General features: G+C 37.7%; 1 protein-coding gene across 5 annotated transcripts in view; it reads right to left on the reverse strand.

Annotated features, from left to right (window-relative positions):
- Window positions 1-15,399, reverse strand: part of LOC125465413 (DENN domain-containing protein 1A-like) — a 522,997-nt gene that overhangs the window by 181,601 nt on the left and 325,997 nt on the right. For all 5 annotated transcript variants that reach the window (XM_059638169.1, XM_048558890.2, XM_048558889.2 and 2 more), the window contains exon 12: window positions 12,541-12,642. In XM_059638169.1, coding sequence (XP_059494152.1) covers window positions 12,541-12,642 — 102 coding nt within the window. The remainder of the gene's footprint in view (window positions 1-12,540; window positions 12,643-15,399) is intronic.

Below are 15,399 nucleotides of genomic sequence, written 5' to 3' on the forward strand. Positions count from 1 at the left end.
ATTAGAATGCTCACTGGATTTTCTGTTTTTTATTCTTTTATTAACTTTTAATTGTGAGCTGGAAGTGTTTTGTGAATTTTGGATCTGCTTGTGTGAAAAGAGAACAGACCATACAAGCTTTCATTGTTTGTCAGATCAGTACTTGGGAATTGGTTCTGGCAAGTCTGGAAGTGGCAGATGTTCAAGCAATGATTGTGGTTGAACAATATTGAGATCTCGGGAGGAGTCAGTCTATCAAGGCGGAATCAAAAATATATATGTTTCTTTGAACTATGTTTTCCAAGAGATTATTCTGGGCCGCTGCTAAGACAGCATGAAGATTTGAAAGATCCCTGCCTTGTCTGCTTGTAAGCTTCCAAAGAGAGGAAACCAGAGTTAGAAGTGTTGCTGCCTTTGCCTGGGTGATCCAAGAAGTAACCTTAATCAAGGTTTCAGAAAGCAACAAGGAGTTGCTTGATTAGCTTCCTGTTGTTTAATTTTCTCTCTGCTAAAGTTACTGTGAATCAAATAAATGGTTAACTCTTTTGTTTAAGATTCAAAAAAATGTCTAGAAATTAATTACTCTCAAAGTCTAGGACTGGTTATTCAAGCATCTGATTAGAAACAACTTACGTGACAATTTAGGGGTTTAATTTTACTGTGTTATGAATACCAAGGTAGAAAGGTTGATTTGGTTCGACTGTCTGTCTCTGTGTCAGAACAAAAGGGTGTTGAGAATTTTTTACAAAGTGTCAGAGTCTGCACCCTGGTGAGAACATCAGCAGCAGAGTTGGAATGTGGGGTCAGCTAGTGCACATGGAGGGGCTCCTTCATGTGCAAAGAGGCACAATTAAAGGAAGACCCCTTGGGAAGTCACTGGGTGACTGCCTGAAGAACTAGGCAGTCTAGCAAAGCAGCAAGGGGAGCAATTTTGACATCTTTAATCCAGAAAAGGTGCAAAATGGCCTTAATTGGCCAGTTATTTACCTTAACCTGTCTCCAGTCAGTCAATGAATAGCTTAGTTTCTGTCAGTGGAAGCAGGAATAGGCAGAGCTTTGCTCCCAATATTTTTGATTGTAAACTTAACCTTCCCTTCCATTTCCTCCCCATTTCCAGGACTCAGAAGATTCCAGTCACAGTCTCACTGATGATTAGCACAGTATTTGCTTAAAACCCTGTTATTTGACTTTGCTCTGCGATTGTAAAATCTCTTACTGGTATCATTTCACCAAAGAAATGATCATTCTTAACTGTCTGCTTAAAAACAAGCTATGCTCTTTGGAAAAGTAATTTATTGCAATTTTGGATTCCATGTTACATCATGACCGTAAAACAAAAACCTAAATATTAAATCTCCTACTATTACCAGTCTATTATTCCTGAAGTCTACTGTTCTCACATTCACAAGTTTAACGCTTTGTTCTGTGGTATCAAAATCTACGTCTGGACTGCTCTTTGGTTGACTGCTAGATACCAGTGACATTGAGTCCACTGACCTAAGAAATACAATTTCCATCTTCTCATTTTTACTTTATCCCTGTGCCCTTCTTCCTTGATCCAATGTAATATCCAGATGAATATTTATAATCAAGTTCTTGTAGAAATCAAACTCCCTCATTTCACTTAAGAGTGATGTAGTGACCAGAAAAACAAGATGCTGAATTCCCTTTCAGGAAAAGCTCGTTCGCCTACCATTTCATAAGCCACCGGATTCCTGCAGTTACAGATCATCTTCAAACACTGCACATCCACACACAATGAAGGTTAGACCAATTTAACAGGCTATTCTTTTAAATGGTGAAAACAACTTGGAGTACTGAAGCAAAGAACACATTGGTGTTCAAACCAAGGCAATAGCATGGGATCAGAATGTAACCTACTTCAGGTGACTACTGTTTTAGTACAGGTTCATTTGCTCATTAACTAATCTGTCTTGAATAAACTGTGCCTTGTAATTTTGTAATTCTGGACTAAACCACAGGAAGAAACAACATTTTCATATCCCACTGTTCAGGATCTATATAATTCAATGATGTCACCCCTCACTCTGCTAAACTCCAGTGAAACAAGTCCAGCCAGTCCCAACTATCTTTCTAAGACAACCTATTCATTCAATTAGGTTTATAATCTAGCAAACCTCTTCTGAGCTGCTTCCAATTCGTTAACAACGCTCCTTAAATAAAGAGACAAAACTGTACAGTGTGTTTGAGACGCCATCTCACCAATGCTCTGTCCCCGTTAACCTTACTGATCATGAGCCATTTCTGCAAGTGACTTTATGTGAATAATGAAGAACACGTAAATCCCTCTGCACCTCAGAATACTGCAGTCATTTTCTGTTTAAGTAATACCCTGCTTTTTCAATCTTCCTGCCAAAGTGACCAATTGCACAATTTCTTATGTGATACGCCATCTGCCAAAGTTTTACCCACTCACTCAAAGGATCCATAACCATCTGCAACTTCGTTGTCTTCTTCACTTTCTTACCTTTGTGTTCCTTGCACATTTAGTCATCTTGCCTTCATTGTGCTCATCCAAGTCTCTGATGTAAATTGCAAAGAGCTGGGGCCCCAACATAGACTTCTGCAAGACTTTACTTACCACATTCTGACAATAAGATACATATCCAGTTATGCAACTTTTGTGCAAGAGCTTTTATTTTCTGCAACTAGCTTTGATCTGGCACCTTATCAAATGCCTTCTGGAAATCCCAGTACAGTACGGCTACAAGCTCCCCTCATACATAGCATATGCAACTGCTTTTAAGGGCTCTAATAAATTTGTTAAATACAGCTACTCAGAAAGAATCATGATTTCAAAGAAAATGGAGTTTCTTTAAATGCGCAGCTACAATCTGTTATCAATTCTAGGATATTCCCTGTCAGACATCAAGTTAACTGATCAACAGTTATCTCTTTTCTGCCTCACTCCCATCTTGAATAGAGGGCTTATATTTGCTACTTCCAGTCTAGTGGAAATTTTCCTGAATCCAGAGAACTCTAGGAAACTTACAGCACAGCATAGGAGGCCTCCTGAGGGCATGTGGCAGTCTTTTAGCCTGGCACGGCCTCAGTGTGGTCTCCCAGTCTCAAAATGATTCCATTGCTATCTCCCAGCCTCATGAGCCTGTAAGTGAAGCCTGGAACTGTCTGGGGCCAAGGCTCAATGTGGACTGCAGGCTAGGTGTCAGTATGGTCTGGGTTGGAGGGCTGTGTTCTGAACCTGCATTTCCATAATGTTGTACTTTTTATTTCTGTATTTTCTAAGATCTTGTAAGTGGAGAAGCTGTACCTAGGTATCTTTGTACCTAAGATAGCACTGTGGGTGGCAACATATAAACTTTTCACCATACTTGTTTGAGTTTGTGACAATAAATGTAACTCAATTTAAATTTAACTTGCCACGTGCATGTAATTTCACTAAGTTTCCTCCTCCCTTCCAACTCCTGATTGACTGATATTATTGGAATATTTTTTGTATCATCTATAACAAAGATACAAGCAAAATACTTATGCCCACTGAGATAATAGGAACTGCAGATGCTGGAGAATCCGAGATAATAAGCATCAGAGGAGCAGGAAACCTTGACATTTCGGGCCTAGGCCCTTCATCAGAAATGAAGGGTCTAGGCCCAAAACACCAGCTTTCCTGCTCCTAAGATGCTGCTTGGCCTGCTGCGTTCATCCAGCTTCACACCTTGTTATCTCTTCCTTATGCCCACCATTTCCTTATAAGCTAATACTATGTCTACTCTCACTTTCTAGAGGGTCAATACTCAATTTACAAGTTCATTTCCTTTTTCATTACCTGTAGCAATTCTTGCTGTGCAGTTTCATTTTCCTAGCTAGTTTCCTCTTATAAACCAATTCCTTCCTCTAGGTTAACCTTTTTGTATTCCCTTAGAGTCGTACAGCACATTGGAGGTCAAACTCAATTGGTCGAATGGCTTGGCTACAGTAATACCAGCGCATGGCCCATTGCCCTTGAACGTTAAGGCATGTCACATGTTCATTCATGTACCTTTTAAAGATTGCGAGGTTTTCTGCCTCTACTACTCTCCTAGGCACGTGTATTCCAGATTCCAACCACCCTCTGGTTAAAAACATATTTCCTTCAATCCCTTTTAACTCCCTGGCCTTCAGCTTAATATGATGTCCCCTAGATATTGACATTTTAAAGTAAGATGAACAGCTGTTTCCTCTCCAACCTATCATGCCCCTCACAATTTTATATATCTCAAACAGGTTTCGCGCCCACGCCCGCCGCCCCCCCCCCCCCCCCCCCCAACCCAAGAGCTTTCTCTACTCTAAAAACCTGAGTTTATTCAGCCTCTCTAGGTTGCTAAAATGCTCCATTTTCAGGCAACCAACTTGCGATTCACCTGGAAAACTTCCATTAAATTTGTTAGGCATGACCTTCCTCTGACAAAGACATGCTGAATATCAACCCCCCAACAGCCCAATCAAACCCTGTCTCTCCAAATGGGTGAGTAATTCTCTCTTTCAGAATTTTAATCCAATAGCTCCTTGCCAATGATGTGAGATTCACTAGTCTGTAATTTTTTTTTGTTTACCTCTACCACCTTTCTAGAAAGGTGGAACCACATTAACATCCTCCAGTCCTGCAGCACCTCCACTGTGGCCGGAGTGAAATTAGAAATTTGGATCACAACCCTTACAATTTCCTCCCTCGTACATCCTTACGTGACATAATTGTTCCTTTCGATTCCCAGTCTGCAGAGGTAGATAGTCTTTGCTTTGAGTATTCACACAATTGAACTTAGACTTTCTAGGCTTCAAATGACCCCTTCAGAGTTCTAACTAAACAGTTCTGGTCTGGAACTTTCAAACAACTCCCCTCACCAAGATAACCCATTTCCTAACTTTTCTGAATTAACTCTGAGCTCAGGCAAGACTGTTTCATACATCAAACTTAAACAAAAATGGTGGCAAACTAAACCCAAAATTCTTCTAAGCTTTTGGTGTTTTCCCTAAGCAAAAAAATCCCACTGAATTTTCTAAGTAAAAGCAGTCTAAGACAATGTTTACTTTGTCCAATGCAAACAAATTTCTATTCCCAGACCAGGGAATCCTCTCTCTCATAGGGTGGTGTTAGAGGATTGCTTTTCAGACTGGAGACCTGTGACCTGCAGTGTGCCACAAGCTTCAGTGCTGGATCTACTGCTTGTTATAATTTATACAAATGATTTGGATGTGAACACAGGAGGTGTGCTTAGTGAATTTGCAGATGACATCAAAATTGGAGGGATAGTAGACAGCAAACAAAGTTAGCTCAGAGTACACAGAATCTTGATCAGATGGGCCAATGGGCTGAGGAGCGGTAGATGGATTTTAATTTAGATAAATGTGAAGTACTACATTTCAGTAAAACAAACAAGGACTTATACACTTAATGGTAAGGTCCTGGAGAGTGTTCCCAAACAAAGAGACCTTGGAGTGCAGGTTCATATTTTTGAAAGTGGAGTCACAGGTAGATAGGATAGTGAAAAAGGTGTTTGGTATGCTTGTCATTATTGGCCAGTCTATTGAGTATAAGAGTTGGAAGGTCATGTCAGCTGTACAGGACATTGGTTAGGCCACTTTTGGTACACTGCATGCAATGCTGGTCTCCCTGCTGTAGGAAGTTGTGAAACTTGAAAGGATTCCGGAAAAATTTACAAGGATGTTATCAGGGATGGAGGGTTTGAGATATAGGGAGATGCTGAATATGCTGGGCTATTTTCACTGGAGAATTGGAGGCTGAGGAGTGACCTTATAGAGATTTATAAATTTATGAGGCGCATAAATATGGTAAATAGACAAGGTCTGTTGACTGGGTGGGGGAGTCCAAAACTAGATGGCATAAGAATAGGATGAAAGGGGAAATATTTAAAAAGGGACCTAAGGGTCACTTTTTTCATGCAGAGGGTGGTGCGTGTATGGAATAAGCTGCCAGAAGAAGTGGTGGAGCTGGTACAATCGCAACATTTAAAAGGCTGGATTTTTACCATGGATGGGTATATGAATAGGAAGAGTTAACAGGGATATGGGCCAAATGTTGGCAAATGGGATTAGATTAATTTCGAATATCTGGTCAGTCAGTGTGGCCAAATCGGACCAAAGGGGTCTGTTTCTAAGCTGCATATCTGTATGACTCTATGTTGGTTTCAATAAAATCATGGCCCTCAGAAATACTGGCCTTGTACACTCAGATCAAAACTCATATCGCAACGAAAACAGAAATTACTAGAAAAACTCAGCAGGTCTGGCAACATCTGTGGAGAGAAATCAAAGTTAATGTTTCAGGTCAAGTGACCCTTCCTCAGAAACATATATTGCTAGTTCTAAATCCAAACTCTAAATTAAATGATATTAAAATAAACAAATCAGACACCTCATATTACACTGGATTGACCTAACTGGACTTTCAACAGCTTAAGTCAGTGTAGGATTTGTAATGTCACCCACACCTTATGGTATTGAGAGGACTTGTTGCCTCCTAAGTGGCTGCTCCAGTGTGAAAACCAACAGGTGCTTGTTAAGACTACCCTTTTATTGGTTTCAGCCTCTGGCACTCTTGCACAATATATTTGTTTGAAAAGCACAATATATTTGTTTGAAAAGATACTTTGACAAGGCAATGCTGCTGAATAAGAAGATGTATTATCAAATAAGTGCCGAATGGTATTACCATTCAGATTCATTGGCACCAAAATAATATCTTGAAATTCTTCGGCTGTATTCACAAATTTAAGATGAAGGGATGAGTGAATTTTCAGCAAGACTGCAAAATTGGATTCACTTTTTGAAAAGACTTCAATAAAGGACTGTGTATAATTAACAAATACCTTTGCAGACTTTGCTCCTTGCATTGGAAGATTTTGCATGCATGGAATTTGTTGTGTTCAGATCAAATCTACAGTGGCTGCACGTGGTGCTATTTCCATTAGCACTGTTTGTCACATGGACATGTATCACCATAGAAAAATTCTGTAGTTGAAAAATTCTGTTTATATGGTCTTGAAGAATATGAAAAGAAGCTTGATGGGCTGCATGAATGACTGTGTAGTCAAGTTTCTGCTTGAAATACAAAACCCAGGCCTGACTGTACTTTCTGGTTCACCAACTTGGTGCATCTCCTGGCTAGGAGCTTCTAAAGAATATGCTGCTTCAAGTATGACCAGGGGAAAAGTATCATGAAGCTGATCCAATGTCTGGAAAAGCTGGTGTGGTTTTTCATAAAAAGCTCATCCATACGTCTTTGTATGAAGCTTCAATAGTTTGGAAAAACTGTGCAAATCTTCACCCACGTCATCCAATTTTCTTGGGACAAAATCTCAATCCTAGGAAGGCAGAGGTAATTCTTCACAGAAGAGAATATACTTTGCATAACATCTTTGCAGTATAGAGTGTACTGTACTGGTTTGAAGTGTCTTATGCTAGTTGTAAAAGACTTGACTGCACACAAGCTTGCCAACTCATTGCCTGACCTAGACTGTTTCAATATGAAGAGTCACAAGTGGTGCTAAACATCGTACAATCATCAAAAAAAAATCCTCATTTCTGATGTTATGACGGAGGGAAGGTCATTGATGATGCAATTGAAGTTGGTTAGGCCTAGGTCACGATCATGAGGAACACCTGCAATAATGGTCTGGCGCTGAGATGACTGACTTCCAACAAGCACAATCACCTTGCTTTGTGCTAGAAGTTACTCTAACCAGTGTAGATTTCACACCTCCCCACCCCTGCCCAATTCCCATTGACTAATTTTGCTAGCGCTCCTTGATGTCATATTTGATTGAATGATGCCTTGATGTCAAGGGAAGCCACTCTTGCATTATCCCTGGAGTTCAACCCTTCTGTACAAGAAAGAAAAAAACAGCACGTACAAACTTCAGCATATAAAACTTGATTCCTTCATTCACATCTGTAAACTATATAGTTTGAGGATAAGGTCTGAGTACGGCTCCCAGAGGGTGACATCAAATCACATGATCAGAGTACATTCCGTTTATTACTGCTGTCTCTCTTTCCTACTACCAACCTTTTGCTTTTTGATGATTTTCTTTCTTTATGCAAAATATCAACAAATGTTTCTGTGGAAATCTATATGAACAGTACTCATAGATACTTGCTAATCTACCAAAGTGGTGCTTGCCTCAAGACATTCAACTGGGTTACTCAGATATGACCTGGCATTCACAAATCGATGTTGACTCTGTTTAATCAGACTGCTTGGCACTCTATTACGAACGCTACATTCTAGTAACCTTCCCACATCAGACATTAAACTGATGTGCCTGTAGTTTACTGGTTCTTTTTTTCCACCTTGCCATTCTAAAATGCACTAAAAAACAAAATGAAGCAGATGTCTAAACATGCCATATCCAATGCTGCAAATTATACATTCTTCAGTTAAAATTCTTAAGTAATAAACTATATTTATTCATGAAAATAATACAAAGTAACTAAATTGGAGTAGAGTATCTGCCATCATCCAACAGTATGATCCAGTGTTAAAACAAATTAGTTCCATAAAAACCAGACACTTTTACTGCGCAAATCATTATTTGATAGGGTACATTACCTGTGTATAATTGGAGATCACATTTCTGTACATGGTAGACAAAATGCAGATACATACAAATACTTCGTAGTTACAGGTAAACCTGCCTACATTGACATTTACTCTTCAGGTGAGTAAACAGTCCTGATCACATGCACCCACATTATTCACATATCTCTTCAACCATTTTGCAACATCCATGTTGACAACTTACATTTCAACAATTAACTCTGGATATAAATGCTACAACCTCAAAATATTCTGCATGATGACATTTCTCTTTTATTGTAAACAATGTCTTGAATTAAATTTGTATCTATGACCCTCTTTCTAGAATTGCATCACTTTTTATTGTTGAAACAGAAGTGTCACCAAAAATTAACAGAACTAACTTGCATAGATTAACAATTAATTCAGAAAATAATATTTGAGACAGATTTTCAAAGCTGTACAATAAGTCCAAGGCTTATAAAGGACAATTCCAGGGAATATCTACCAGTTGAAAGCAGAAGGGATGGTTTAAGAATAGTAAATGATGATAAAAACGGATTTTTGAATGCTCCGGCTAACTTCAGGTGGGTTTGTCCAACGGCATTTGTAGACAATCACTGTATAACTCTTCTTTGCAGTGCTTTACTGTTACTAAGTGGTAATTTGAAATCAGAGGAAACATTGAAGTTTCATGGCTTGTCTTTTTATGATTGTAAGACAGCCATGGCTGTTGAGCAACCTGATAGGTTTTATGCACTTGATTTATGAAGTTAAAAGCCAATTTAGATTTAATCCAGATTATTAGCTGTAGGAGTAACTGTTTTTCCAACCTTTTATAGAATTACTGCCAAAACCTTTTGCCTGTAGAATGGAAGGCACAGAATCCATTGGTCACTGCCTACAGAAAAAGTCTTACTATAATTATTACGAATATTGTTGTAGTTGATACGATAACATAGTCCTAACTGATCAAGTTTGCAAATTGTAAGCTATATCTGAATGGTGTGATGAAATTTAAACTTTCCCCTTTCCCAACAATAGTAAAATAGATGATTATGTGGAGGTTAAACCTTTATGGAAACGGAATGAAAGGGCAGATAAAGAAGAAAATTTCAGGCCTAATTTTAGTTGACTTAAACTTTGTAAAAACCAGTGATTAAAGGGGAGGGAAGAAAGTGCTTGTAGTTGAAAACGTACTTCGGGCACTTCAGCTGAGAAGTAACTCATTTCGACGACAAATGAGTCAGTCATTTTATCAATAACCTTTTAGTACTATAATAAAAAGGTGACCTTTTATTCAGAGACTGTAGCTAATAAAGTACCTATACATGTCTCATTTAAATGTACATCTCAATTGTTCATTTATATTAGCAAACTACTTCCTGAAATAGTGTTTTCTGTATTACTGTTGCTAGAAAATCTGTCACAGCAGCAGTAAACAAATCACATTGTTACTTGCAAATAGGGAGGTTTCAATTGACTGGATTTAATACTGGACACCAAAGAGAATAGTTTGTAGTTGTTGCCATTCAAACATTGAGTGCCAAATACAACATTATAAAAAACGTGAAAAAAACCTAACAATGACATATAGACATATATTTCCATTGTTCAGCCACATGAAAATTAGGTACATTGAAAGCAGAGCAGAAAATAAACTACGGGATAAAAATAACAGGACTTTCTGGCATGGACTAACTCTGGCAATCAGAGTCAATGTAACTAAATTAAAAAACAAAACTCGGTAGTTCACCATCAATCATCATGAACCCGCCATCGTAATTCATCTACCAATCAGCATTCTCCTCTCATACAGTAGAATTTTGATCCCCCTATACTTTGTTATTTCATACAAACCATCCTAATGAATGCAAGATGAAGTGCTTTGATAAAATGAGCACTTTTTCAGTAATACACGGGTTTTGTCCAAAGAAACGACTAGATTTTCTGTTGTGCTCTGTACATCATCCCTTCTTATGCTTCAAAGGGAGAAAAAATATATACTTATGCAGTGACATTAACACTGTAGTATACCTCAGGTCATTAAATAGCAGTGCTTTTTAAGAATAAGAAAGCAGTACGGAATAGATGAAAAACTGTTTACTGCACAGGCCAAAAAGCTAAAGTTAAAAAAAACAAAACTGATGTTTATTTGGGCATTGCTGGTTCAGCTAGTGTTTACTGGCCATCCCTAATTGCCCTGGATAAGATGATGATGAACTGTCTTCATAAATTACTGCAGTCCTTGGAAATGTAAGGACAGCCATAGTGCTGTTAGGAAAGAATTTAAATTTAGCATGATAAAATTTGATCTTTGAAAATTGAACAAAGAGACATCCATTGTTCTTAGACTTGAGCACAACTTTACCTGCCATCCTGACAGAAATAAACACTTCATTTTTTGAGGAAATAAACTGCAAGTGTCACCTTGGTTGGGAATCTAACACTGGCCCTTCCAATTTGTAATGCAGTGCACTAACAACTGCGCTTCTGGGTTCCCTGAGCAGAAAGTTCACTCAAAATCCATTTTGTTTCCACATTTTAAAATTATCCCTCTACACTGAAGTTTTAAAATGGTGATTAATTTATTCGGCATGGAGGTATATCCTAATATGGAATTTAACCAGGCCACTGCAATTTTAAAATTAAAAAAAAATAATAATTAAAGGTGTTTATTGATTTAGCTGTAAACGTCAGGTTGTGTAATCATTTTTCTTGTTTCTTATTTGCAAAACCCTTTCATTTAATCCCCGGAGCTAGCTCGTGCTACTGGAACTTCGGTTGCTGAAAGGATTAAGTTATGTCCACTGAAATAGAACAGTTGTTACAGTGTAATTAATTTTCTTTTCCCAATTGCAGTGCCAAATTGTAGGGCACGATGAGTGCACAATAAAGCCTATGGGGAGAATTTTTGTGAGCAATATGTACTTTCATGTCTGTAAATGTCAAATTGCTTTTACTGCCATAAACTCAAAATGCTGACAGCATTGAGGGCACGTACTCAAAGCAGGACAATACTTCAAACAGACGGTAAGCTTGGTTGCAAAATAAAGATGCTGAATGAAACACAATAACTAGTTACACATCTAACATCTCAATGCCACATCGAGCAATGATGTGAGCAATGTCACCTTTTAAGAAAACACAAAAGAACTGGACTGTGTAGCAGTGTATGCCATTCTCATTTATCTGCTGTACTTTTAAAGTCAGCATCCTACATCAAAAGGGACATTTTCTTCAGTTAGACCTTTAAATAACACCCTAAATCTATTCTTCCCTTTATAAAACTTAAAAATCATAGCATTACGGAAAATGTAAAAAGACATCAGAACATCGATCACAGGGGATTGAAAAGAAATTGAAATTCTTTTTCTTTCTGAAACAACTTTGTTTAGATCAAAGTACACTGCTGTCTTCTCTTGAATTGACACAATTTACCACCTCTGCCTTGCTTCTTTGATCTATTAATTAATGAGTACTCCAGTAGCAGGTGGCATTGAAACAGTGCAAGGCAAATTGGACATGTCTCTTTCTTGCCAAGCTCAAACCATTTAGCAAGCAATATCGCTCCATTTTTTAAAAAATAAATAGAATTAGAGGGGAGAAAAAGCAGGGCACAGGCACAAAGCAGTAAAGGTAAAGACTACAGCAGCGAATAAGGTAATGAATATTTTTTGACAAAACAAGAACATAAATGGATTTTAAAAAAAAGAAATCAAATTGTTCTATTATACCCCTCCAGAAAGACAGCATTTTAAATGCAGGCCGTAAAAGGAAAATGAGGTGCAGTGAAATGTGAGGACTGTTAGTAAAGTACCAGACTACTTTCATGCAATCCTGCCCCTTACTTTCGGAAAACAAAACACTTTAGAGACTAGCTAGTGTTGTCAAGCAGACATGAAACAGAGTAATGGAGAGAGGAAGCTTCAAAACAAATTGCTATATTAAATTTTGAGTTCAGTAATAAAAGTAAACAGAAATGAGAGCTAGGTCATACTAACCACATCATTAGGAAGGCTTTGAAGATCATCAAATGGTGTTTCCAGTGTATTGTTGTCCACATTTAGTAACACAACATCTTCTAAGGCCATGTTCCTCACTTTCTGTTATAGAAAAACGTGAAATGGCTTTGTTGACATTTTAAGGAAACACATCAACACACCTGTTTTTAAAAATGTAATTTGAAATCTAAAATCATCAACAAAAACTAGGCATCATATGCTTGGATGCAAAACCAATTTACTCTTATTAAGTTAAAAGATCTCAGAAAAAAAGTTACAACATGCAATGGAAGCTAGGTAAGAAGAGCCTCATTCTCGGATGCAAACATATCAGACCGCAGTCTGTCGTATGCTTTTTGAAGGTTTATCTATTGTATTAGCTTCAAGCTTTAAATCTTTAATGATTTAATATCAACAGTACACAAGATCTGAAAACAATTTGTAAATTCATCCTTTTATATACATCTCATTTCCACGTATTATCAGAATCAAACTATGGGCAGTGCATTACAAATAGCAATTGGAATATAATTAAATAAACCATGGTTTCTGTCAGTTGGTCCAATTTTCAAAAGATGTGTTCATTTAAATCCCCATACTGATGGAAACTGAACTCTGCATTATTAGTATTATGAATGACACAGTCCATGCCATCAAGAGGTCCAGAAATCCATCTTAGCAACTGCTGAGCACATTGTTTATTACATCTATAAATGTAGCTTACCAAGAATTACAGACTTAATCAGTAAGGGCTGTTTTCTTAGTGCAAACGGTGCTTTGAATTTTCTAAATGACATCAACACAGTTAAAATGCATCAACTTTTCAAACAAACTACAGGGGGCCTTATTCACCAGTCTATTAAACAGAAAGTAGTTAGTACTATCTGTCTTGACGATACGTCTTTTTAAACCCTCCCTCAAGATATAACTTAACCACACTCTGTCACTTGCTATCATTTTCTCAGGGTGGCGGAATGCAACTTCAGATAATTAAAAATATACAGAAGTGTTCTCCAAACCCTTGGAATAAGATAAGACTTCAACGTCAAGTAGCACCAAAGAAAGCTAATCTTTTTGCTCCCACAGCTGGAATAAGCTCAAATCAATTATACAAAATATTCTAAAATCAACGTTAGCTTTGGTATCTTTCAGTACTTTAACTTTTTAACAGAGCTTTGACTCTAAAATGATTTCAGGGATTGTGGTGAGAATATACTTCGTTTCCAAGAAGACATAAACCTGTCCTTTTTATGGGCACCAATATGTCAATCTGGCTGCCAGAAGCAGGAAAAGCTGATGATATAAAATTTTATGATTTCATGCCCCAGCAGCAGACAGAATGACTTAATGAAATCCTCGTCAGATTTACAATCTGAAGCAGCTATTCAACAGAAAGATATGGTTAAGCAAGACATGTCCTTTGACCTTTAATCTCTTTGATCCTTGCACAGCGTGTGGGCTACTAACCCCTTCTGTGCATTTTCCACTTTCCTGTTCCGAGAGTCCTCAGCAGCACTGATCTTAAACAGGTGATTTTAGGTTATAGTATCATAAACAGCTGTGACAAACTGGCTGTCAAAGATCTGCAACTATACGAACTTGAAGCAATTTTCCCTTTGTTAAATTGAATAGAACATTTTCTGTTGTGTATTTTAATATGCCCAAAAGTATCATTATGCCTATTACTGTGATAGAATTAAAGATTATATATTGCTCACGCAAGAGACGGCCCTTGGTACAAACAAAGTGGGCATCTGGGATTATTAGCATTGACAGAGATGGCAAATAGGACTATCTTAAAAAGATGCATCACAAATCCACTCTTTTGCATTCTCTCTCATACTTACTACGGTGTAAGTAGCCCGTTCTGCTGTTTCAGTGTACTCACGCAACATATACAAGCATTAAAAAAAAGCAGACTATTCAGCCCTTCAAACCTATTTCAACATTCAATAAGATAATGGCTAATGTGCTGTGTTTGGAATTTCACACTCCCATCTACCCCCAGTAACCCTGAATTCCCCTGCCTAACAAGAATCTATTCACATTTGTCTGCTAAACAATTGAAAGTCACACCTTGGCTTCTTTAGAGGCAGAGTATTCCAGAGTTGCACAACACTCAGAAAATGTTTTCCTAACCTCAGTTCTAAAAGGATGATCCCCAATGTTAAATAGTACACCCAAGTTCTGGATTCAGCCATTAGAACATCCTTTCAACACCTATCTTGTGGATGGCCTTGACTTCAATCAAGTCAGCTCCTTATTCTTCTAAACGCTAGTGAAACAAGCCCAGCCTGTACAAACTATCCTCATAAAATAACTTCCCATTCCAGGTATCAATTCGGTAAATCTCTTCTGAACTGCTTCTAATGCATTTAAATTCTTCTTTAAATCAAGATGCCAAAATTAACAAGATTGTGCTCGAGGTCTGATTTCACCAATGTCCTGTATAACTAAATCATAATATCTTTACTTTTAAGTCTAATACCACTCGTAATTAAGACATGCCTACCACTTATGTGTGTTATCTGCATATTAATCACAAAAAGTTATGTACCAGAACAGCCAAATCCCTCACACCTCAGGATTCTGCAGACATTCTCCTTTTAAATAGCACTGTTTTCTAGCCAAAGTGATTAACTTCATATTTTCCAACATTATACTTCATTGGCAAGATTTTCGTTTATTCTCTCCACTTCTTAATATCCATCTGCAACTTCCTTTAGGTACCAAACCTTTCCCTCACGTAAGCAGCTGATGGAAAATATTAATTAAAGATATATTTACTGAATGTTAATCCATCTTATTTACCAGTTTGGAAAATATTTCCCTTGTCAATCTAATCATCATCTTATTTTG

This window comes from Stegostoma tigrinum, chromosome 29 (assembly GCF_030684315.1).
Source record: "Stegostoma tigrinum isolate sSteTig4 chromosome 29, sSteTig4.hap1, whole genome shotgun sequence".
NCBI classification, from domain to species: domain Eukaryota; kingdom Metazoa; phylum Chordata; class Chondrichthyes; order Orectolobiformes; family Stegostomatidae; genus Stegostoma; species Stegostoma tigrinum.